This window comes from Hypomesus transpacificus, chromosome 23 (assembly GCF_021917145.1).
Source record: "Hypomesus transpacificus isolate Combined female chromosome 23, fHypTra1, whole genome shotgun sequence".
Lineage (NCBI taxonomy): Eukaryota > Metazoa > Chordata > Actinopteri > Osmeriformes > Osmeridae > Hypomesus > Hypomesus transpacificus.
This window is the reverse complement of record NC_061082.1, coordinates 8,617,401-8,636,812: the sequence shown is the minus strand read 5'-3', so window position 1 is coordinate 8,636,812 and position 19,412 is coordinate 8,617,401. Positions and strand designations below refer to the sequence as shown.

The following is a 19,412-nucleotide window of genomic DNA, read 5'->3' as shown; positions in this document are numbered from 1 at the left end:
GCTGACAACCACGCCCCCAGCAAAACACATATAGATGGGTAAAGTATTTTTACATTTTTATTAAGACATCGTGAAATGCATGTCAACAGTAACAAAACATTTGTTCATTAAAAATTAAAAATACAGTGGGGTGGAAAGACATGAATCCTCCCACACAATAACTTAGGATAAAGGAGGATAAAGGTTTACTGAGAGCAACATGGAAAGAACAGAAGCCAGAAAAAAGATAAAGGAAAAGCAAAGCCGAAGCACCAGACAAACATCATAGTCGGTAGATGAAGAGGAAAGCGGGAGGGTGGCAGGGGTTATGTACAGGGAAACCAACCATGTGTTTGCCTCAACGACACATGCTATGGTTACATGGGTTTGCAAATCCAGCTGCTTGAAACATGAAAGCAAGGTCCCCCTACAGAGTAGTGAGAGCCTGTTCCAGTCCAGAAACAACCCACTTGCAGATCTGAAAGGATAGGGAAGGTCTAAACTGGCTTTAAGTCCCAGTACATTGAGCTATATAGGCCTAGCTTGTCAAGCAGCTGCAGCTGAACCACATGGACCTCGGCCTGACGTCCAGTTAGCTTGCCTTAAATCTCTGATTGTCCAATTATCTCAGATCTCCACTGTACTGTAGCTTTGGATCACAGAACAACTTCTATGAGGCATATACCATAATGTGGGTTGATATGACGATAAATGATGCTCAACACCAGTGCAGGGGCAGCACTATCTAGGAGGTTGGTTCTGTTCTGGGCTCATGTCTGTAGTGTGTGTGTGTGTGTGTGTGAGTGCCTCCACCATGGCCACGCTCAGGCTTCGCTCTCTCCCGTGGGGGTGTTCTGGACTTCCTCCTCCAGGATGGGAACGATGAGGTTGTCCTTTGACATCAGGTTATACTTCATCACAAAGCGCGTGAACCGATGGCATAGGAACGTCTCGTTCTGCACAGGGGGAAAGAAGAAGGAGAGATTTTAGAAACACTTTTCATTAAGGATATATTAACTACCACGCAATGATATATAGCAAGAGGGAGAGAAAAAGAGGAGGACACTACAGCAAAAGTCCAATTCAGAAAAAGACTTGGAGAAGTGTGACATGCTCTTCTGTTGCTAACAGTTACTAAAGAACATTTCCAGACTCTAATACATTGCCACAGTTGTGGAAATGGTAACTAAACCTCAGGAAACAATTTTTCCCAATTGCCTTTGTAACAGTGCTCTGGTATCTAAAGTTGGAACTGTTTGTGACAGTGAGACTTCGTACCTCATACTTGTCAAATATCTGGCGGTGGTGGAAGTAGGCATGGGAGAATATCCTGTATATGCGGCGACACACTGAACCCAGCTTGGCCACAGATGACTCTTTGATGCTCACCCTGAAGAGACCAGATTTTCAACCAATGAGAAGGGAGAAGTGGAGCTAAAATGACAATGTGGATCAGCATTGTAAAGCCAGGTTATGATATGCTTCTTCATAATACTCACCGTGGTTGGCTCAAAGGCAGGGTGTGATGCCAGTCCTACAATAGGTTGATAGTTTGTGTGATAGTGTGTTTCATGACAAAACTTACCGGCTAGGAAAATACTTGTTGCTGTTGAGAAGGCAGGCAGCTCCGTCCAGCGTGTGCCTGGTGTAGTCAATCGCAGGACACTGCACAAAAACAGAAAAAAAACAACAACTGTCACTAACTGTCATCCTATAAGACAAGCTTTGAATCCTGTTACAATATGGTTTTACAGCAAATAGCATTGTAGGTAATAGTCTTGATGATTTAATGCCCACCTCTTTGGGGGTCTTGTGGGCAGCACAAAGGAAGATCCACTGTTCTGTGGCTGTCATCTGGGTGCAGGTGTCTGGGTGGCACTCACTCTGTGGACAACACAAACAAATTCCACAGTGTAAGAGTCAGACCTGATCTCAACATTTTCTTTATTTAATCCAGGTGACTTGTATTAATCTCAAATAATAAGATGAACGTGAAATTGATGCCTACTATATTGAACAGCCAGTCGTATCAATTAATATCTCTGCATTTGAATATGGTCATTGGAAAGTGACGACTTAAAATGCTGTTTGGTTGGCTGTGTGGGCAGGTACCCACCTGGAGCTTGACAGCAAGTCCATTGAGCTCTAGGCAGAACTGCCTGTTTTGCAGAGCCAGAAAGGAAGCGGAGAAAGCAAATTGTTAAAAAAATGATTCTATACAACTTTCTCAGAATAGAATGCATACTGCTCCCAGATGGCCTACCTGAGGTGCTCGTACTTCCACACTCCTTCATCCTGTCCCTCTGGTGGCTCCAGGATCTTATCAATGTTGGAACAGTCGGACCGGATGTTCTGCTGAATATACTAAAAGGGAGAGGAGCCTTGAGCCACTGGCAATGAACTAGAATATAACTCGTCAAAACTCGTCAAACCTCCCTTAAGGCCACAGCTTGTTTACATTTTTATATAAAAGCTAGTCAAAATGTCATGCAATATATGAAAGTTTAGGGTTAGGCATTATGTTAAACTTTAGTTTTCTTCAATGTTGTTTGGGATCATTTGCAAGCCAATGTTCGTTTTCTGTGAAGTTTAGACAGGGAGTCCCTGAGGACCAGAGTTGGGAACCACTGGTCTAGATACTCGATCTCATTTTTTCAACAGCCCTGCTAGTACACCCCACCTGTTGTACAGCCAGCGTGCTGTCCATTTCCTCAAACGATTCATCTGGCCAGTTGTAGAAATCCTAAGTATGACAGGACAGTCAAGACGTTACATAGACGTCCAAGTTAAACACATTTTAAACCTTGTCAGTTAGAGGGTTGACTCGATGACAATGACCAATGTAAACAAATAGTTAAATTTAGCTAGCCCCAGCTAGATAATGCCACACTTTAAGTATTCAACATTTGCAAGAAGTTCAGCGACAGAATGTTAATGTAATTGCAAGTTATCAAATAAGCAAGACTAGCTAAGTCAACAGCATACCCCGCTATGAAGCATCATCCTATTATCATTGATATCAAACTAATAATGTTACAGTAGCTCTAGACCTAGCTATATAACGCTAGTAGAAGCTGCTTTCCATTCAGCTAGCTTTCATTAGCATTTAGCAGCCAGTTGCTAGCTAACTAGCTACCTTCCAAGCTAGCATTGAGAACGCACGACTATACGCCGGAACGTAATCATTAGAAATAGTATTGGTTTAAACCAAGTGCTTAGAAAGTACAACTGCATATCTGTGCCAAACTAAAATTTATTTTCACAATTTGACAAGTACAGTATCTAACAGACATTTCAGTCACTGGGCCGATCTTTCCTATGCTGGTTAACTGTCGTATCCAGAAGATAACCACTCTTAATTGAGTTTCCCCTATTAAATCACCACATGGACACAGCTTCTGACCAAACATTGAGCATTTTTTTAATCTATAATTCGTCCCGATTGGTGGAATCCCACCTTTGCTTTGGTTCCAGGCCGATTCCTCCTGAGAACTGCAGTACCCTCCGCCATGACCATCTCGACAGAATACCCGGATGCTTCTCTTGCAGACTCGCTATTATAGCTAAGGCTACTGCTGCAGCAGTGAGTCAGACAGGAGATGTTAAATAAGACCCAATGTGTTACTTGTCCACAGTTGCAAATAGTGTGTCAAATTTATACATCCGAGTACATCAAATTACGTGTAAAAATATGCCATATGGACCACTACACCAGACACTTCTGCAATACTGATGTCTATGTTAAGAACAAAACCAAAAATGAGACACATACAGATTCAGTAGGTAACTTTATTAATGTAACAAAACATGATTAGAATTATTTACAATTGAACAACATAGAAAAGGAAAAAAAAAGGACGTGAGGCCACTTTTAACTTTCATGGGATTGCTATGATTTTACATGTTGAAGATAGGACTTTAGTCTACATATTTTCCCAAGATATCGGCATCACGGAAGAGAAAGTAGTCCTGAAACACAATACATTAATAAATTAGAAGAAGGCAACAATCGTGGATACTTGACTCATCACTCAAAATAAGACAATTCCATGCTTTAGAGTTAAGGGATTTTGTGTCTTTCAACATGTGACCCAACCAAAAATGTATCAGAAGTCAACTTGTGTTTGACCCTGTCACCATAAATACTACACCCTGGCCACTTTATCTAATCTCTTCCGGTCATGTACCTAAACCTATACTGACATTACTATAAAAACGTTAGAATTCCTCTCATCTTTACTACGTTTTACTGTACAGAAATACTGTACATTTCCCATTTTAAAAATCCACTGTATCCCCCATAAAACAAATACCTAAAATGTTGTTCCTGACATACCTTGTCTTCCAGGGATACTTTAGTTCCACCATACTCTGGAAGGAGGACCTTTTCTCCAACTTTGACACATACAGGTTGAAGATCCCCATTCTGGATGAGATAACCAAAACAAAAGCAATAGAAATATATAGTTAGACACAGGTCAGACGTAGCATATATATAGACTTCAAACGATAGTATTGACCTTCTTCCAGAAAACAATTATGGAGTGGTCCCAAGGCCTAGATGAACCAATTTAATTTGGTTACCTTGTTGACAGAGCCGGGTCCCACTGCCAGTACAGTAGCCTGTAGAACCTTGCCCTGGGCCTTCTCTGGAAGCATGATGCCCCCCTTGGTCACAGTCTCAGCGGCCACACGCTCCACAAGCACCCGGTCAAACATGGGGAGGAACCTTCTGAAAGCCTATGGAGACAGAGGAAAAGACAGAATTATAACCATCTTATTAGGATTATTGTCACCGGGGTTGTCAAAGTATAAACAATATTAAATGGCCACAAGGGGGAGTCTTAGAAGAATTATGGAAAAAGTGGAAGGTTTGAGTATCATGAAAAATGACCATTAGATTTTTTCTTTTTCCACAGTACATCTAAACTCAATTTAAACTTAATGAAAAAATGTAAAGGTTCAAAACCTTATTGTGAGGAAAAACTTTGTAACATTTAGTTAAAAATGTGGTACACTTCCTGTAACTCTTTTACCTTAGTTACAGGTATCAGTCGGGAGATTATGAGATGTGTTAACCAACGTTAAGGCAGAACCCCCCCCACACACACACAAGGGTCAACAGACAGGCAGTTTGGAACAGCTGCCTGAACTGCCTGTCTGTTAGCAACAGATGCTTGTGTAACCTTGAGTGAAGGTCATGTGGAGGAAGGGGGTGAATGAGGATTGAAGAGGGGGTGGAGCAGAAGAAAATAAATTGGCTGAAAGACAAAGTATTTCGGTTCCAATCTGTTGACTCTCCGGGGGGTACGGGGGGGGGGGGTTGGGCATGGGGGAGGTTGAGTGCAGACCTTCACTCCCTACGTATCAATGTTTACCATCACTGTGAAGGCCAACAAATAATAACTGATTCAAACAGGGATTTCTTAGTACATTTAAGAATAAATCAACTGGTGCGCCGTCACAGTGCTTTCCATTACCTCCTCCTGTGGCAAGCCTTGTGCTGGGTCTGACAGCCTCAAAGACATTAAGAGATATCATTCAAGGTCTTCTTCAATGACTTGACTAGGCTTTTATAATTGTACTCACATTTTTGAAATTTTTCAGATGCGTTTCAAAAATGGTTTTATTGGGATAAACTAGATATGGTTGGGGTTATTGTAATTTTACGTTTTCAACATAATTGTTAAATCGCTGTGCCAAATATGCATCACAAAAATGATTTTATAACACTTTAGTCTTAGTCTGACGTAAACTGGACGTGACGACAACGGAACCCGGAAGAGGTGCATGAATCGCCGGTAATTCATTTCACGTTGTGCAAGGACACAGTGCAATGAATTTGTTAACACTCAATGGGTCAAAACATTTGTAAATGTATATTTTATTAATAAAAAGTTACACGGCTACTAACACGGGAATAAAATTCAAACATGCACCAACTTCAACGTGACTATGACCAGTATATTCAATGGTTCATTAATAAGGGTATTTAGGACATCGGGGATATTGAGACAAAAAAGACTAACTACTTCAGTGATCTTGATACACACAATTAGCGTTATGGGTGTGAAATGCAAAATAATGTAGCAATATCTGCGTAATTTCTTCTGTTGACCGTTCGGTCTGTTTGGAACGTCTGTCCATCTCATGCAAAACCGGATTACTCGTTGGCTAGTTTAGACTTTGTTGAGGCGTAGCCTATTTTGTTGACAGCAACATAATACACCTGACCTTGTATAGTTCGATACAGAAATTAGCAATAGCTAGCAACCTTGGTTGGTTAGCCATTTACTAGCAAACAGTTCTATGAACAGGCTAGCTATCAAGTAGCTAATAATATGGATTAAGAGATTGCATATGTATTTTTCATTCCATGCACATCGACACCGTCCATTTGTGTGTCACATGTAGAAGTACAAATGCTTACCATTGTTGTATGTGCAAAGTCTCTGAGTCCTTGTGATGTTAAGCCCCGTTTTCTTAGCCTAGAAAGAAAGAGCGTGGATCTGAGATCTGACACTGAAGGGGAATGGTACCACGTGAAGAAATCAGTGTAGGAGTTTGCGCATGCGTGTCTTCAGGTGCCCCCTTAATTTTGCGATTCTAGAATGTTCTATAAACTATTATGCAATGTAAATCTCTCAGTTTGCTACATGGACGAATAAAACAACTAATATACGGTATTATTATGTCAACTGCAATGTAAACGCTGCTAATTTGAAGTGCGTACATGTGATATTAAGTAGCACCGAAGTTGCACAATGTCAACTTTGACCTCTCTTTTTTTCTCCAATGGCACACACGAAAATTCTGGAACTCCGCACCCGGGAACGAGCATGCATTTGTTAAAGCACTGACAGTATAACATTATAAAGCATCCTATAAATAAGTTGACTAACATATTAGGTATATGTAAGTATTCCACAATCCATTTCACAAGAAATACTATTCTAGTATTCGCAAAATTCTAGAATAGCAACATTTATTCTTTTATACATGGTCAGGGGTTTACCGGTAAATTACCCGGATGCGATGTACCATGTGCAGTTCTGTCTCTGAACTGAAGCACGGTTGCACCATCACTGCCCTCTCTTCACCACATTATATCATTCCGTGTCCAACCGACGAGTAATTCGTGCAGTCTTCAAACAATTCAACAAGGAAGGAAGTAAGTGCCTTTTGTACGATATTTGTTTGTCTTTATGGAGGTAAGGATAATGTATACGGACATATGCAATGAACTGAACTGTCATTCTTTTGTAGCCAGTATTTTTGGGGTGAAATGGTTTAGCCACAAACGGTAAAGCTAGCTAGCAGTAGCTATGGTAATCTTTCCTCACCCAAGGACAGTAACAACTATAAGTTACTGTTTCATTATGCACTAATGCTTAATATTAAGCAATGAAGAGGGTCTATTGAAATCAGCTCCCGTAACGTCTAATGGCAAACCTCAACACTATTTTTACGCTAATCGTCCTTACATTTTTTATTTCGTAACAATATCTGAATGGTGCGTCGTCATGTGCTTGCATAAATCCTCAATCAACGATTGTAGGAGTTACTTAAATTGTACATCCTTAATCCAACCACGGGTTATTGTTCAAACTAGCGGCAGTCAATGGCAAAAACTAGCTAACTAGTTTAATCTGGCAGACTGCTCATCTGTCACTAATTTGTCATGGTAATGTAGACTTCAGTTTAGAGCACAGAATAGTCAAGGTACCGTTAAATTCCTAAATGGAGGTTCAATTAGTTACTTGGAAACCACAGGGGGCATCCTTCTCATTCATTTGGCAATTCAGGGGGAGTCATTTCCGCGCATGCTGTGTGCGATTTTGACCTTGTGACGCGTGACCTGAACACTGTCCATGGAACACACGTGGGTGCTGTAGTGAAGTGGAGATTCCGTGTCATTGTATTACTCTTCATTGATTAACAATTAGTGAATAATTCAGAGGCGTATTATTTTATTTCTGTACAACCTTGTGTGGATAACCCATCGTCAGTACTACTACCAGGACCTTGAAACAAGAAAATAATGCCTGTAGGCTTCTCCTGAGAATTTGTACTGCTGAGTTCAAACCTAAAATTCCTAAAATCATGAACAGGTGATAGACAGATTGGCTATCCAGCTCCGTTGTAGTTGCACATAATATAATACCAGGCTAGTATGTATTCTAAATGTTAAAGCTATTTATTGTGTGTTATGATGACTTATCATTACATCGTATTTAATCTGCTCGGAAATTGAAGTCACCCCTTCCCCAATACTCTTGCGTTACATTAAATGGCCACTAGGGTTGTAGTGTCCCAAAATGACTGTCCTTGCATGACTTCTGGGGGAGGGGATGTCTTGGGAACATGATGGTCATGTGCAACAGGTTAACTTCAGTCGTTTCGTGTTTTCACTTCAACATTTCCCAAGTGCCAGTGTATGTACAATAGGAACAATTAAAGCCAGGACTATTACGAAATTGTACTTATTAACTCACATATTTGAGTTGGCAGAGTAATTGTTATCTGTAATCTGTTTCTCACGTTTCCTTCTATCTCTCTCTCTCGTTTCTTCTCCTCCACAGCAATGCTGCGTCTATCAACAGTGCTGAAACAGATGAGGCCGGTGTCCAGGGCACTGGCCCCCCACCTCACACGCTCCTACGCCAAGGACGTGAAGTTTGGAGCTGATGCCCGGGCTCTCATGCTGCAAGGAGTGGACCTGCTGACAGATGCTGTCGCCGTCACTATGGGACCCAAGGTATCCAAGACATTTATTAGCCATCTAAAGCTAAGTAGTGGAGAACAGATTTATGTCTGGGGTAACAGGTTTCAAGGTGATCATAAAATAACGACCCCCTTCTGATCTTTCTTTTAAAATGTACTTTCTGATTTGCACAAAGTTATTTTTGTGCTTCCTTCCTACCAATCTAACCCCCCCTCCCCCCCACCACTCGTCACTTACAGGGTCGAACTGTCATCATTGAGCAGAGTTGGGGCAGCCCCAAGGTTACTAAGGATGGTGTGACTGTTGCCAAGAGCATTGAGCTGAAGAACAAGTTCCAGAACATTGGTGCAAGGCTGGTGCAGGATGTAGCCAACAACACTAATGAGGAGGCTGGAGACGGCACCACCACTGCCACTGTTCTGGCCCGTGCCATCGCCAAGGAGGGCTTTGATACCATCAGCAAGGGGGCCAACCCCGTGGAGATCCGCCGTGGCGTCATGCTTGCCGTTGAAACGGTCATCAATGAGTTGAAGAGGCTGTCGAAGCCCGTCACAACTCCAGAGGAGATTGCACAGGTACGTACTGGGTTTGGGACTCAACAAGTTTAAAAGAAAAAGCTAAGTTAGCCAAGCTTTCCAAATATTTATCAAGAATTTATTTATATATACATCAAGAAGGCGCTCATAGGACTTAATGACTGAAATATTTACTGGATTCCCCAGGTTGCTACAATCTCTGCCAATGGAGATGTAGAGATTGGTACCATAATCTCCAACGCCATGAAGAAAGTGGGCCGCAAGGGTGTTATTACTGTCAAGGTACGCCATTACCAATCAGTCCAAATCATCCAATTGTACAACCACAATATCCCTTTTCTGTACTCTTCTCTTCAGCATTAAATGGTGTGTATTTCCCCTCCCCCCCCCCCCCCCCCCCCCCCCCCCAGGATGGCAAAACTCTTCATGATGAGCTGGAGATCATTGAGGGGATGAAGTTTGATCGTGGGTACATCTCCCCCTACTTCATCAACACAGCTAAAGGTAACACCTCTCCCTCTTTAGTTCACCTCTAAACACCTCTTCCACCCAATTCCCACAGAGGTCATTTTCCATTCTTGACCCCCCCACAGCCTGACTTCATTCCCTCTGCCTCTCCTCAGGTCAGAAGTGTGAGTTCCAGGATGCTTACCTGCTGCTGAGTGAGAAGAAGATCTCCAGTGTCCAGAGCATTGTGCCAGCCCTGGAGATTGCCAACCAGCACCGCAAACCTCTGGTCATTGTGGCTGAGGATGTGGACGGAGAGGCGCTCAGCACCCTAGTCCTCAACAGGTATGTCTGTCCACTAACCACTCCTCCAGCCTGATCCACTCTTAACATGTCACAATGACTGGTTGTACTTTCATTTATTAATGCCCAGAGTGGAATAATCAACCCTTAGACCAGACTCTGAGATGTTATGATTATTAAGCTGTACTCTTTGTGTCTTTGCTCAGACTGAAGGTAGGGCTCCAGGTGGTAGCAGTGAAGGCCCCAGGTTTTGGAGACAACAGGAAGAACCAACTGCATGACATGGCTATTGCCACCGGTGGCACTGTAAGTACATTTGGAACTAAGCACTGACTTGGTCAGAGTAGAAAGGTGTGTTCATATTATGGTGAGTAGAGAGACCCATGATCCAACATCCACTCTTGCTGTTCCTCAGGTGTTCGGGGATGAGGCGGTGGGCGTGGCCCTGGAGGACATCCAGGCTCACGACTTTGGACAGGTTGGCGAGGTCTTGGTTACCAAGGACGACACCATGCTTCTGAAGGGCAAGGGGGATGTGGCACTCATCGAGAAGCGCTCTCAAGAGATCGCCGAGCTGCTGGAGAGCAGCACCAGCGACTACGAGAAGGAGAAGCTCAACGAGCGTCTGGCCAAGCTGTCCGACGGGGTGGCGGTTCTTAAGGTGAGTCGTGCACAGGCAGGGAAGGAGGACGGTGTTACGTAAGAGCAGCAAAGGGCACGTGTTCCTTGTGGAAACAAGTCATAGCATAAGAGTCTACCTGCTCTACGGACAACAGAAACACCCCTGTCTCCTTGACAAATTCGAGTTTCTGACTGGGCTGTTTCATTTCAGATCGGAGGAACAAGTGATGTGGAGGTGAACGAGAAGAAGGACCGTGTGACGGACGCCCTCAACGCCACGAGGGCAGCAGTCGAGGAGGGCATCGTGCCCGGGGGCGGCTGCGCACTGCTGCGCTGCATCCCTGCCCTGGACAGCATCAAGCCTGCCAACGAAGACCAGAAGATTGGTAAGTCTGGAGACGGACATGAGCGCACAAGTTCAGTTCCTATATTGTCCCACTGCAGGAAATTCGGTTTGCAGCAGAGCACAGAAACGGTACACAGCAGTACAGCACTTTGCCACTAGTCACTACTTGTGCAGCATTCTCTATATGGACAAACTGAGATATACACAGTAACACTACTAAGAATTTTTCCTCCACTCCTTTTCATTATTGGGAGATGTGAATCAATTTATTCTATTATCTCCTTTATTTAGAAAATCAAAACGGATTTGATCTTCGCCAGACAAAAGTTGATGATGACAAATAATAAATTCTAACAAACCATTCTGTCTTTTCCCAGGTTTGGAGATCATCAGGAGAGCACTGCGTATCCCAGCCATGACTATTGCCAAGAACGCTGGTGTAGAAGGTTCGCTTGTGGTGGAAAAGATCCTGCAGGGAGGACCTGAGCTGGGCTACGATGCTCTCATTGGAGAATATGTCAACATGGTGGAAAAGGGCATCATTGACCCCACTAAGGTATGCTTTCCCCACAAACAGTTGTTACTTGACTACGTTCATGCTTTTGACCGACTGAAATGGACTCCCTCGCACTCCCTCTGCTGGTACAAGTTATTATCGCCTCAAAGGTAACTGGTCTCTCTGCCCCCCCCCCCCCCCCCCCCCTGCAGGTGGTTAGGACCGCACTAATGGATGCTGCCGGTGTTGCCTCTCTTCTCTCCACTGCTGAGGCTGTGGTCACAGAGCTGCCCAAGGAGGAGAAGGAGATGCCAGGCGGCGGCGGCATGGGCGGCATGGGCGGCATGGGAGGCATGGGAGGCATGGGTGGCGGCATGTTCTAAGTGCCCTGGCCACAGACGTGCTATACAGACTAATGAGCAGATTGAAGAGGCCGGGAGGTTGACCGCTGTCCCTCCGACCTCATCAAACCTGCTCAAACTGACTGGCCATGAGTTTGTTGGAGCTGCAAATGGATGAAGAACCCCCACTACTACAATTCAGTCTACCCCCCCTCTCCTCTGGAGGGCAGCCTGGGCTTTCCCAGCCCCTCTCCGTCCCTCCATCTCTGACCGTGGCCTGGACTTCAACAAGCCCTGATGAGGCCACCGCCCCCCTCCCCTCGTTTACATCTCAACCTCATAGCTGTCCAATACATCATTAACATTCGCACATAGCTGCCACCTGCTCTGGTGTAGTTAATGGTTGAAATGCTTATCTGTGAGAATAATGTAATGCTGGTACAAATAACATTTAGGCATTTCTGTGTAATATTAAATCATGAAGCCTGTCTTGCACTACTGACACTTCATTGAGGACCTGCAGAGAAACACTTAACTTGGCAAATATTCTATATCGTTAATAGAGGGGTGGGTTCCACTGATTTTGGCCAGGAATGTCACTCGATAATTTCTTTTCTTGTAATGTTTTGTTAATTTCAGTCGTGTCCTTTTTTATATCTGTACTGGTTCTCCCATACTTCAGACTTCTGGGAAACCTTTTCTGTCAATTAAACAGATTTTCTTGCCGAGCATTTGTCATTTTGTCAATTTTAGTATGACTCACGCTGTATAGTATGATTCACGCTGTATAGTATGACTCATGCTGTATAGTATGACTCATGCTGTAAATGGTAACTGAAAGACCTACTCCCTCAATTATATCATTTGACATATTGGAAAAGAGTGCCTCATTTACAAGTCTGTGTCATCAGTCCAATTTGACTAAATAATTAGTATATATATAATAACAAATATCTAAATCAGAGTATTGCTCAATGCACCCTGCTCTACCGGGGAGACGGGAGAGAAACAGTTTGGGTGGTTGAGTTGGGCTCCGTTAACAAAGCAGATTCAAGTCTCGGCCACAGTTGTAGTTTTTTGGGGTTACTGTATGTGAAGGCTGTAGGTGTCCTCATGAGGTCGAGTTTTGTTGGCATTGTTTTTGTGTTTAAGAAGCTTCATCAGTTTCTGGGACATGTCAGTGTGGTCTCAGCACATAGACACCCTGCAGGCATGCTACAGTGATCATTCAAATTCTGTATTGTACCATGTGTTTATTGATAATTATTGATTTTTTTTTTTAAAGTAAAATCCATTATTCTTAAATACATTTGCTTCTTGCATTATTGCATAGACTCATACCCAGGGGCCATTTGACTCCTCCAGACTGTCAGCCACAGTGGGTGTCCTGCTGCTGTGTGCACATGAGGATTTGTCCAGCAGGAGTCATGGTTAACTGGCATAACTTAGTGGCAGCTCTATTCTGGTCTTCACATGATTCCTCTATTTCTGGCCAACCACGAGACTGGGAATCAGTCCAAACCAGATGTTGACAAACACAACCTACACTTAACACAGAAAACAAACACTTGTTTTATAAAAATAGTTTATAAACCATGCAGTTGATTAATTGACCCATTAAACACCATTTACATTATAAAACCACAACCCCTAAAACAAGGAAATTAAATTTGTGTCTAGCTTGTCAGCAGTGCCAACCATGTCCTCCCATTCATATTTACATGTGTCCTTAATATCCAGCTTAATAAATATAATACATGACAACATTATTTTAGAATGGAGATATGCTGCCATGTTGTTTAAAAGGCACAGCGTAGTTACAGAGTTGGAATTGAAAGAACATCTGAATGTAGGCCCCTAAGTCTGAAACCTATGTTCTAATGGAGAGGTAGACCTGAGATGATTTGACAAGGGTAAGCCGTGTGAAATCACCTCAACTCTTACCTAATAAATGCACAGGGTGTTGGACCAGGGTGCTGGTCTGGGACTAGGTACCACAGGGGGTTGGAGCGAGGGGCTGGTCTGGGACTAGGTACCACAGGGGGTTGGAGCGAGGGGCAGGTCTGGGAGTAGGTACCACAGTGTTGGAGCTAGGGGCTGGTCTGGGAGTAGGTACCACAGAGTGTTGGAGCTAGGGGCTGGTCTGGGAGTAGGTACCACAGAGTGTTGAAGCTAGGGGCTGGTCTGGGAGTAGGTACCACAGGGGATTGGAGCGAGGGGCTGGTCTGGGACTAGGTACCACAAGGGGTTGGAGCGAGGGGCTGGTCTGGGACTAGGTACCACAGGGGGTTGGAGCTAGGGGCTGGTCTGGGAGTAGGTACCACAGTGTTGGAGCTAGGGGCTGGTCTGGGAGTAGGTACCACAGGGGGTTGGACCTGGGGGCTGTTCTGGGACGAGGTACCACAGGGTGCAGGGTGGTGAATGGTACTTCAGTGTAACAGCAATCTGACTGAGCCTCTGCCAAGCCAGTTTGGGCCCTTGTAGAAAGTCCTTGTCTAACAAAAAGTAGCTGCATTTAAAACACGTTCCGATATTGCACACTATTAGACTTAAGTCTGAAACACAACACTGATGTTCCAAGACTTGCCCTTGAAGCAAAGCACACAGTAGATACTTCCCTAGAGAATATGTACGCGAAAAGCAGCACCTCTCAAACAATTTTGTTTATGTTGGAAAGACATGGCCGTACGTGCACTATTCTTATAATAGATACCCCCACACAGCTTCTCTGGCTCAATGAAAAGCCTGTCCGTCCATTTTTGAATCCAAATGAGCTGATCCTCGTACAGTTCTGTTTGTTATCTGCCTACCTCACAGTTATCTTATATGGTATCAAGTGGTTGAGAACAATAATATGGCATCGATCCGTCCAGCACACCTCTTTGTCGGACGAGCCTTTTAGAACCCTCAACCTTCCTGTGCTCACATAGGAGGAGGGGGGAATGGAATTAGTTGTAGGGTGGTTGTCTGGTGAATTGTTTTATAGACTTAACCACAGTGTCTAGGCCCTGTTCTGTACCTAGCAAGCATCCATTGTACTGCGCTCTGAGTGTCTGGGTGTGTGTGTGCATAGATTATCAGGATGGAGGGGATTATCAAGAACGAGGTTCAGCGACAAGCTGAATGAAATGGTGCTTTTCTAACCAGGCACTGCAGTGTTCAGTTCATAGTCTTTCCTCCCTCGCTCCCATGTGCTAAATGTGTCTCCTTCCCTTGTATTTGGCTCTCCCTAGCATGGCTTAGTCCATGTATTTGTGTCTGGGTTGAGGTGGCACACTACGTGTGGTGGACTTCGTGGAACATGAGCTCGCGGGGGATCCTCGTCTCAGCGCCGTACTGCTTGCAGGCCTCGCGCTCAAACGCAGACACCATCTGCTTCACAACCTCGTCAAAGAAGACGGTGGCCAGCTGAGAGTGGAGGAGGGAGCGGAACTCAAAGGAGATCTGCAGACGAGAAGGAAGAGGGAGGGGGGATTTAAAACACGAGGGAAATGTGAGATGGGGGAGGGGGGGGGGTGTGCGAGGCGAGTATGTGCACGTCACAAGACGAAAATGTTACCAAGAGGAGAGACACACTATACCCACAAATCCACTGATACGTGTTTTGGCAGAACATGACTCTCTCGCTCGCACAAGTACCCAAACAACCGCATGTGCTGCCCTGTACTTACAGCAAAGTCGAGGGTGCAGGTGCGAGGGTAGCCAGGGAGGCCTGGGCTGAAGCGCCAGACTGTCTCTAGATGGTTAAACAGGCTACCGTCTGAACAGGCTGCCTGTGGGGGAAAGACAATAATAATGACCACAGTAGTCAGAGAACAATGCACCTTTCTATGCGTCTACAGAGATACTGCAAGTAGAGCTTGTGCCTGGCTTCACCTTGACCAGATGAGGGCGTACGGTGGTGACCAGGGAGGTGTAGTTCTCTACCACCGGGGGAAAGCCTACACTCAGCTTGGCCTTGCAGAAGCCAGAGCGACGGAAGACCACGTCAGACTTCTTACACCAAGGGACAAAGTGGAGGTAGTTCTCGACGCCAGCCACCACGTCATACATCTCTTGCATTGAGAACCTGAGATACAGAGAGACAGGAGGATGGAGGAATGGGAAAGAAAGAAACCATCATTCATTTGAAGGAAATTAGTCGTAAACTACTAAGGGACTTCATGTACTTTTCCACCCTCCCTACTTTATATTAGGTGGCGAGGTGAGGTAATATACCGCCAAAGTAGTTTGTCCATTGTGACTGCAGTCACGTGAGTAAATGAGATAGGACAAGTTATATATGGTATAGTGACCATGGAGGCCTGGTAGACCACAGCTGATTCCCACCCATGTGTTGCGTAACTGCTAGCTTGCACCGGGACATACTTGCTTCTATTTATAGTAAATGTACTGATAGTGACCTTTCCTTAGAGTACGGGAAAGTACGTCACAGACTGAAATGGGTTTCCATCTACCTATGATATATGACCTATATTCACTCAGGAATATAGGTCAAATATTTCATTGAGATCTACGCATGTAGGGGTAAGTATCTGTTCCATTGTAAATTTATAAATCTCCAACCAGCACCAGTGCATGATTAGTAGTCATGCACAAGGGTCTAAGATAATGACCAAACCCAGAGCCCAAAGGGACCCAAAAACCCTGCCCAGACAAACGCTATGCTACAGTTTGTACGCGGAGAATCTAGCTATCAGCTACAAATGGTGGCACAGCGCTTTTTTTAGACTGACCCTATGATGCGTCTCTCAGAGTACTCCTTCCTCTTGTTGAAGGTGCCTGCCAGGCTGAAGAAGCTACGGGCAGGCACCTGCATGGAGCGGCTGGGCATCGCCACCAGGAGAGGGGGCAGCCGTGTCATCAGGATCCCACATGAAGACAGGTACCTGGAGCCCAAAAGAAAGCAACATGTTATTCTGAGAAATATTGGCCGAGAAAACAGGGTGACCTAAGAAAATGGGAACAGGACATTTACTGCTACATGTAAATGTGATCCATATTTCACACCATAAAGGATATGTGGGTTGTTGAACACATTTTGGATCTCTGACTTCATTCTTCTAAAGAATGTGGCCTTTTTCAAAGCAACTTCTCGCACCTGTGATGAGCAATAGCTCAGGACTTTCCACCTGACAACAATCTGTCACTCAAATTGAGCAGCTTATTATAAGCAGAGTGGAGAGAGAGCGATGCAAGTGGAATAAGGTCAAGGGCTCTAACTTTATTACAACCCTTTGTATATGTGGTACACACAGGGGTGAAATACTAAAAGGGCTGGCTACATTTCAACCATTTTCCATCCACACAGAATAGTAGCAGGAAATGATTACACAATTATACACTCAACAACATATCCAAGGTCTTGAAAAGCTCCATAAGGACTTTTTGAATAGCTTAGGCCAAAGCATATTGCTTCCCAGAGACATAAAGGTTTTGTAACTGGTGAAATTATGAAAATGGTCTCACTGTGTCCCCAGGCATATACAACAATAGCCTACTGTTTGTAAGTTTTCAAAACCTTTATTTGCCCTTGGCCTGTAAGCTACTGCAGATTCAATGCCAGAGCAGGTACTTTAAACCTCACACTAGACTAATTGTAACCAACCCATGGCTGCAGAGTTAATGGTAAAACCCCTCTAATCATAATACATGAAAGAAAGCATTCCAGACAGCAAATGTATTTATATGTATTTATCCATTGAGGAGAGGGTGTTTAGAGACATTATGGCTACCAGTCAGCATCCTTGTCCAATGTATGTTGCTGCCTACCATCCAACAGCTGCTATGTCCCTGGCATTGGAAACAGACCATCAGTCATAATGTAGGTAATGCCAACTGGTTTTGATTTCAATACCATTGTTAGGATATCATTACAATCCGTACAGGATTATTTTCTCCCACAAGTCTATTATCTGAATTCTAACATTTACACCTTATTACACTTGCTCCACAGGTGGTTGAAGTCTGGGGAAGTATGAAGTCTCTCAACTATCACAGGGGTGGATTATTGGGGGCTGTAGTCTCAGAAAGTGAAATTCCAGCACACAAGACCAATCTCTGCCGGTGGTCTGGTATGCACGATCCGGTATACACAATAAGAGATTACGTTAAACAGGTATCTGGAAGCGGTGACTCATCCAGATTTACTTCGAGTTACGCGTGGCTAACCGGTTTAGCCCTAACTAATGCATGTGCCTGGCTGCAATTCTCAGTCCCCCCGATGTTAGCCAACCACTTCAGTATCAGTGAAACCAGGGCGTATCAGGTTGCCAGTATCCACACAACGCAATACTACAATGTCACATAGCTAGTTACCTATAGCCTATATGATATAGTATATCATGAAGATAATTGTATTTATTAGAGCAGGAGTAAGTTTATTTCAGTATTGTTCGATTTTGTGCTAGGAATCTCCTTCCGATCCCTGTGACCGACCACTGACAGTACAGTACGATACGGTACGGTATACAGTACAGTGGTTAGAGCTAGCTTAGTTAGCTTCACCTCAATAATGCGGGTTACTGTATTGGCTAGGTCCTTAGTTAGCAAAAGTTGTAACTAGATCTGTCTAGTTGTGAAACTAACCATATGCTTGGTCATGACATGCTTCTTGATAGTTAGATAGCTAGGGCTAGTTACGGTAGTGTTAGTTATAGTCGTTACAGTTTGAAGCTAGCTACTGTAGTAGCTAAAGTAGCAATCAAACACATTAGCTAGTCGGTCGTAACGACCTAGGCTACCTAGTAGGAGTACAGCAGTCTATCTTAACTGTTGTATAACTAAACTTATAGCTATATCAGAAGTTACCTCACGCCATTCCTTGATGGTGTCTTCCGGCTGGACGTGGACGGTAACTGTTTAATACACTCTGCTACCACCCTCCTCAGGCTCCCGCTACCTCTTGCCATCTTCGCACAAAGTTGATTTTTTTCGGTTGTCTCCTCGCTTGACAGAAAACTGCACTCGTCTACAGTGCCCGCCTCTCCTGGGGCTGCACCCTGAATCTTGGTCTATGATTGGTCTATAAGGATTTTTAAATCGTTTTCATTTGTCGCTCTTTATAGCTATCAAAAAGTCAACTATTGACGTATGTTTTTGCATAGCGTGCGCACAAATGTCACAAGATGTGATATTGAGTTACTTTGACTTAATTGACTTACAATGTTCATGACACCATACGTGCTAAACAAAACGAAACAAATCCCTAATAACAATGTGACAAGCAATGTAACAACAATGTAACATCAATGCGTTCGCATTTGCTAAAAACTAATTAAGGAAGTGTTTTCCAAATCCTTCCCAATTGCTGATTACGTAGCGTAGATGGCTCTAACCTTATCGTGACCATTGACATACCAACAGTCTATGATTAATGAAAGAGTTCCCTCGCTCTAGCCTTTGTCTCTTACACTCTCTCAAGATGCATGAAAGGTACCTTGACACCTTTTTAAATATATAAAAAATAGATGGATCACTATTTAGCTTTTAGATTATTTTGCTTTTAATACAAATGATTATTTAAATCAGTATTATTGAAGTACTGGTAAACTATACTCTCGGCTAATCCTTTGATGTGACAGCAGTCCAAGTTATTTTTGTCTTTGAAAAAAACATC

The 19,412-nt window shown here is 43.8% G+C and overlaps 3 protein-coding genes across 5 annotated transcripts; 1 reads left to right on the top strand and 2 right to left on the bottom strand.

Moving 5' to 3' along the window:
* Nucleotides 1-39: 39 nt before the first annotated feature.
* LOC124485806 (MOB-like protein phocein) lies at nucleotides 40-6,690 on the bottom strand. 3 transcript variants are annotated; one of them, XM_047047634.1, is made up of 9 exons: nucleotides 6,410-6,690; nucleotides 4,564-4,719; nucleotides 2,660-2,722; nucleotides 2,243-2,343; nucleotides 2,096-2,138; nucleotides 1,777-1,863; nucleotides 1,565-1,644; nucleotides 1,258-1,369; nucleotides 40-935 (listed from the first exon to the last, which is right to left on the bottom strand). In XM_047047634.1, the coding sequence occupies exons 1-9, from the start codon at nucleotides 6,410-6,412 to the stop codon at nucleotides 804-806; spliced, it is 777 nt and encodes a 258-aa protein (XP_046903590.1). In that variant the 5' UTR covers nucleotides 6,413-6,690; the 3' UTR covers nucleotides 40-803. The 3 variants fall into 3 exon arrangements, with proteins under 3 accessions (XP_046903590.1, XP_046903588.1, XP_046903589.1); XM_047047632.1 differs by lacking the exons at nucleotides 4,564-4,719; nucleotides 6,410-6,690 and adding an exon at nucleotides 3,437-3,606; XM_047047633.1 differs by lacking the exons at nucleotides 40-935; nucleotides 1,258-1,369; nucleotides 1,565-1,644; ... (2 more) ...; nucleotides 2,243-2,343; nucleotides 2,660-2,722 and adding exons at nucleotides 3,751-3,948; nucleotides 4,316-4,405 and having other exon boundaries at nucleotides 6,410-6,664.
* A 337-nt stretch (nucleotides 6,691-7,027) lies between these two features.
* hspd1 (heat shock 60 protein 1) lies at nucleotides 7,028-12,522 on the top strand. Its single transcript, XM_047047500.1, has 11 exons — nucleotides 7,028-7,150; nucleotides 8,562-8,737; nucleotides 8,944-9,279; nucleotides 9,427-9,522; nucleotides 9,651-9,744; nucleotides 9,864-10,032; nucleotides 10,197-10,296; nucleotides 10,406-10,651; nucleotides 10,823-10,997; nucleotides 11,335-11,513; nucleotides 11,666-12,522. Exons 2-11 carry the CDS (start codon nucleotides 8,564-8,566, stop codon nucleotides 11,834-11,836), a joined length of 1,740 nt encoding a protein of 579 aa, XP_046903456.1. The 5' UTR covers nucleotides 7,028-7,150; nucleotides 8,562-8,563; the 3' UTR covers nucleotides 11,837-12,522.
* Nucleotides 12,523-14,652: 2,130 nt separating this feature from the next.
* Nucleotides 14,653-18,757, bottom strand: coq10b (coenzyme Q10B). The gene is made up of 5 exons (XM_047047501.1): nucleotides 18,605-18,757; nucleotides 16,531-16,683; nucleotides 15,671-15,863; nucleotides 15,466-15,567; nucleotides 14,653-15,238 (listed from the first exon to the last, which is right to left on the bottom strand). Exons 1-5 carry the CDS (start codon nucleotides 18,703-18,705, stop codon nucleotides 15,071-15,073), a joined length of 717 nt encoding a protein of 238 aa, XP_046903457.1. The 5' UTR covers nucleotides 18,706-18,757; the 3' UTR covers nucleotides 14,653-15,070.
* Nucleotides 18,758-19,412: the final 655 nt, after the last annotated feature.

Coding starts and splice junctions, on each gene's coding strand:
- hspd1 (XM_047047500.1), top strand. CDS start 8,564: ATGCTGCGTCTATCAACAGTGCTGAAACAGATGAGGCCGGTGTCCAGG. Junction 9,745..9,863: donor CTTCATCAACACAGCTAAAG/GTAACACCTCTC, acceptor GCCTCTCCTCAG/GTCAGAAGTGTGAGTTCCAG. Junction 11,514..11,665: donor GCATCATTGACCCCACTAAG/GTATGCTTTCCC, acceptor CCCCCCCTGCAG/GTGGTTAGGACCGCACTAAT.
- coq10b (XM_047047501.1), bottom strand. CDS start 18,705: ATGGCAAGAGGTAGCGGGAGCCTGAGGAGGGTGGTAGCAGAGTGTATT. Junction 15,864..16,530: donor TCTGAGAGACGCATCATAGG/GTCAGTCTAAAA, acceptor TCTGTATCTCAG/GTTCTCAATGCAAGAGATGT. Junction 15,239..15,465: donor CCTGCACCCTCGACTTTGCT/GTAAGTACAGGG, acceptor TCTCGTCTGCAG/ATCTCCTTTGAGTTCCGCTC.
- LOC124485806 (XM_047047634.1), bottom strand. Junction 2,139..2,242: donor TGGAAGTACGAGCACCTCAG/GTAGGCCATCTG, acceptor TCTGCAAAACAG/GCAGTTCTGCCTAGAGCTCA. Junction 936..1,257: donor AGATATTTGACAAGTATGAG/GTACGAAGTCTC, acceptor CCCCCTGTGCAG/AACGAGACGTTCCTATGCCA.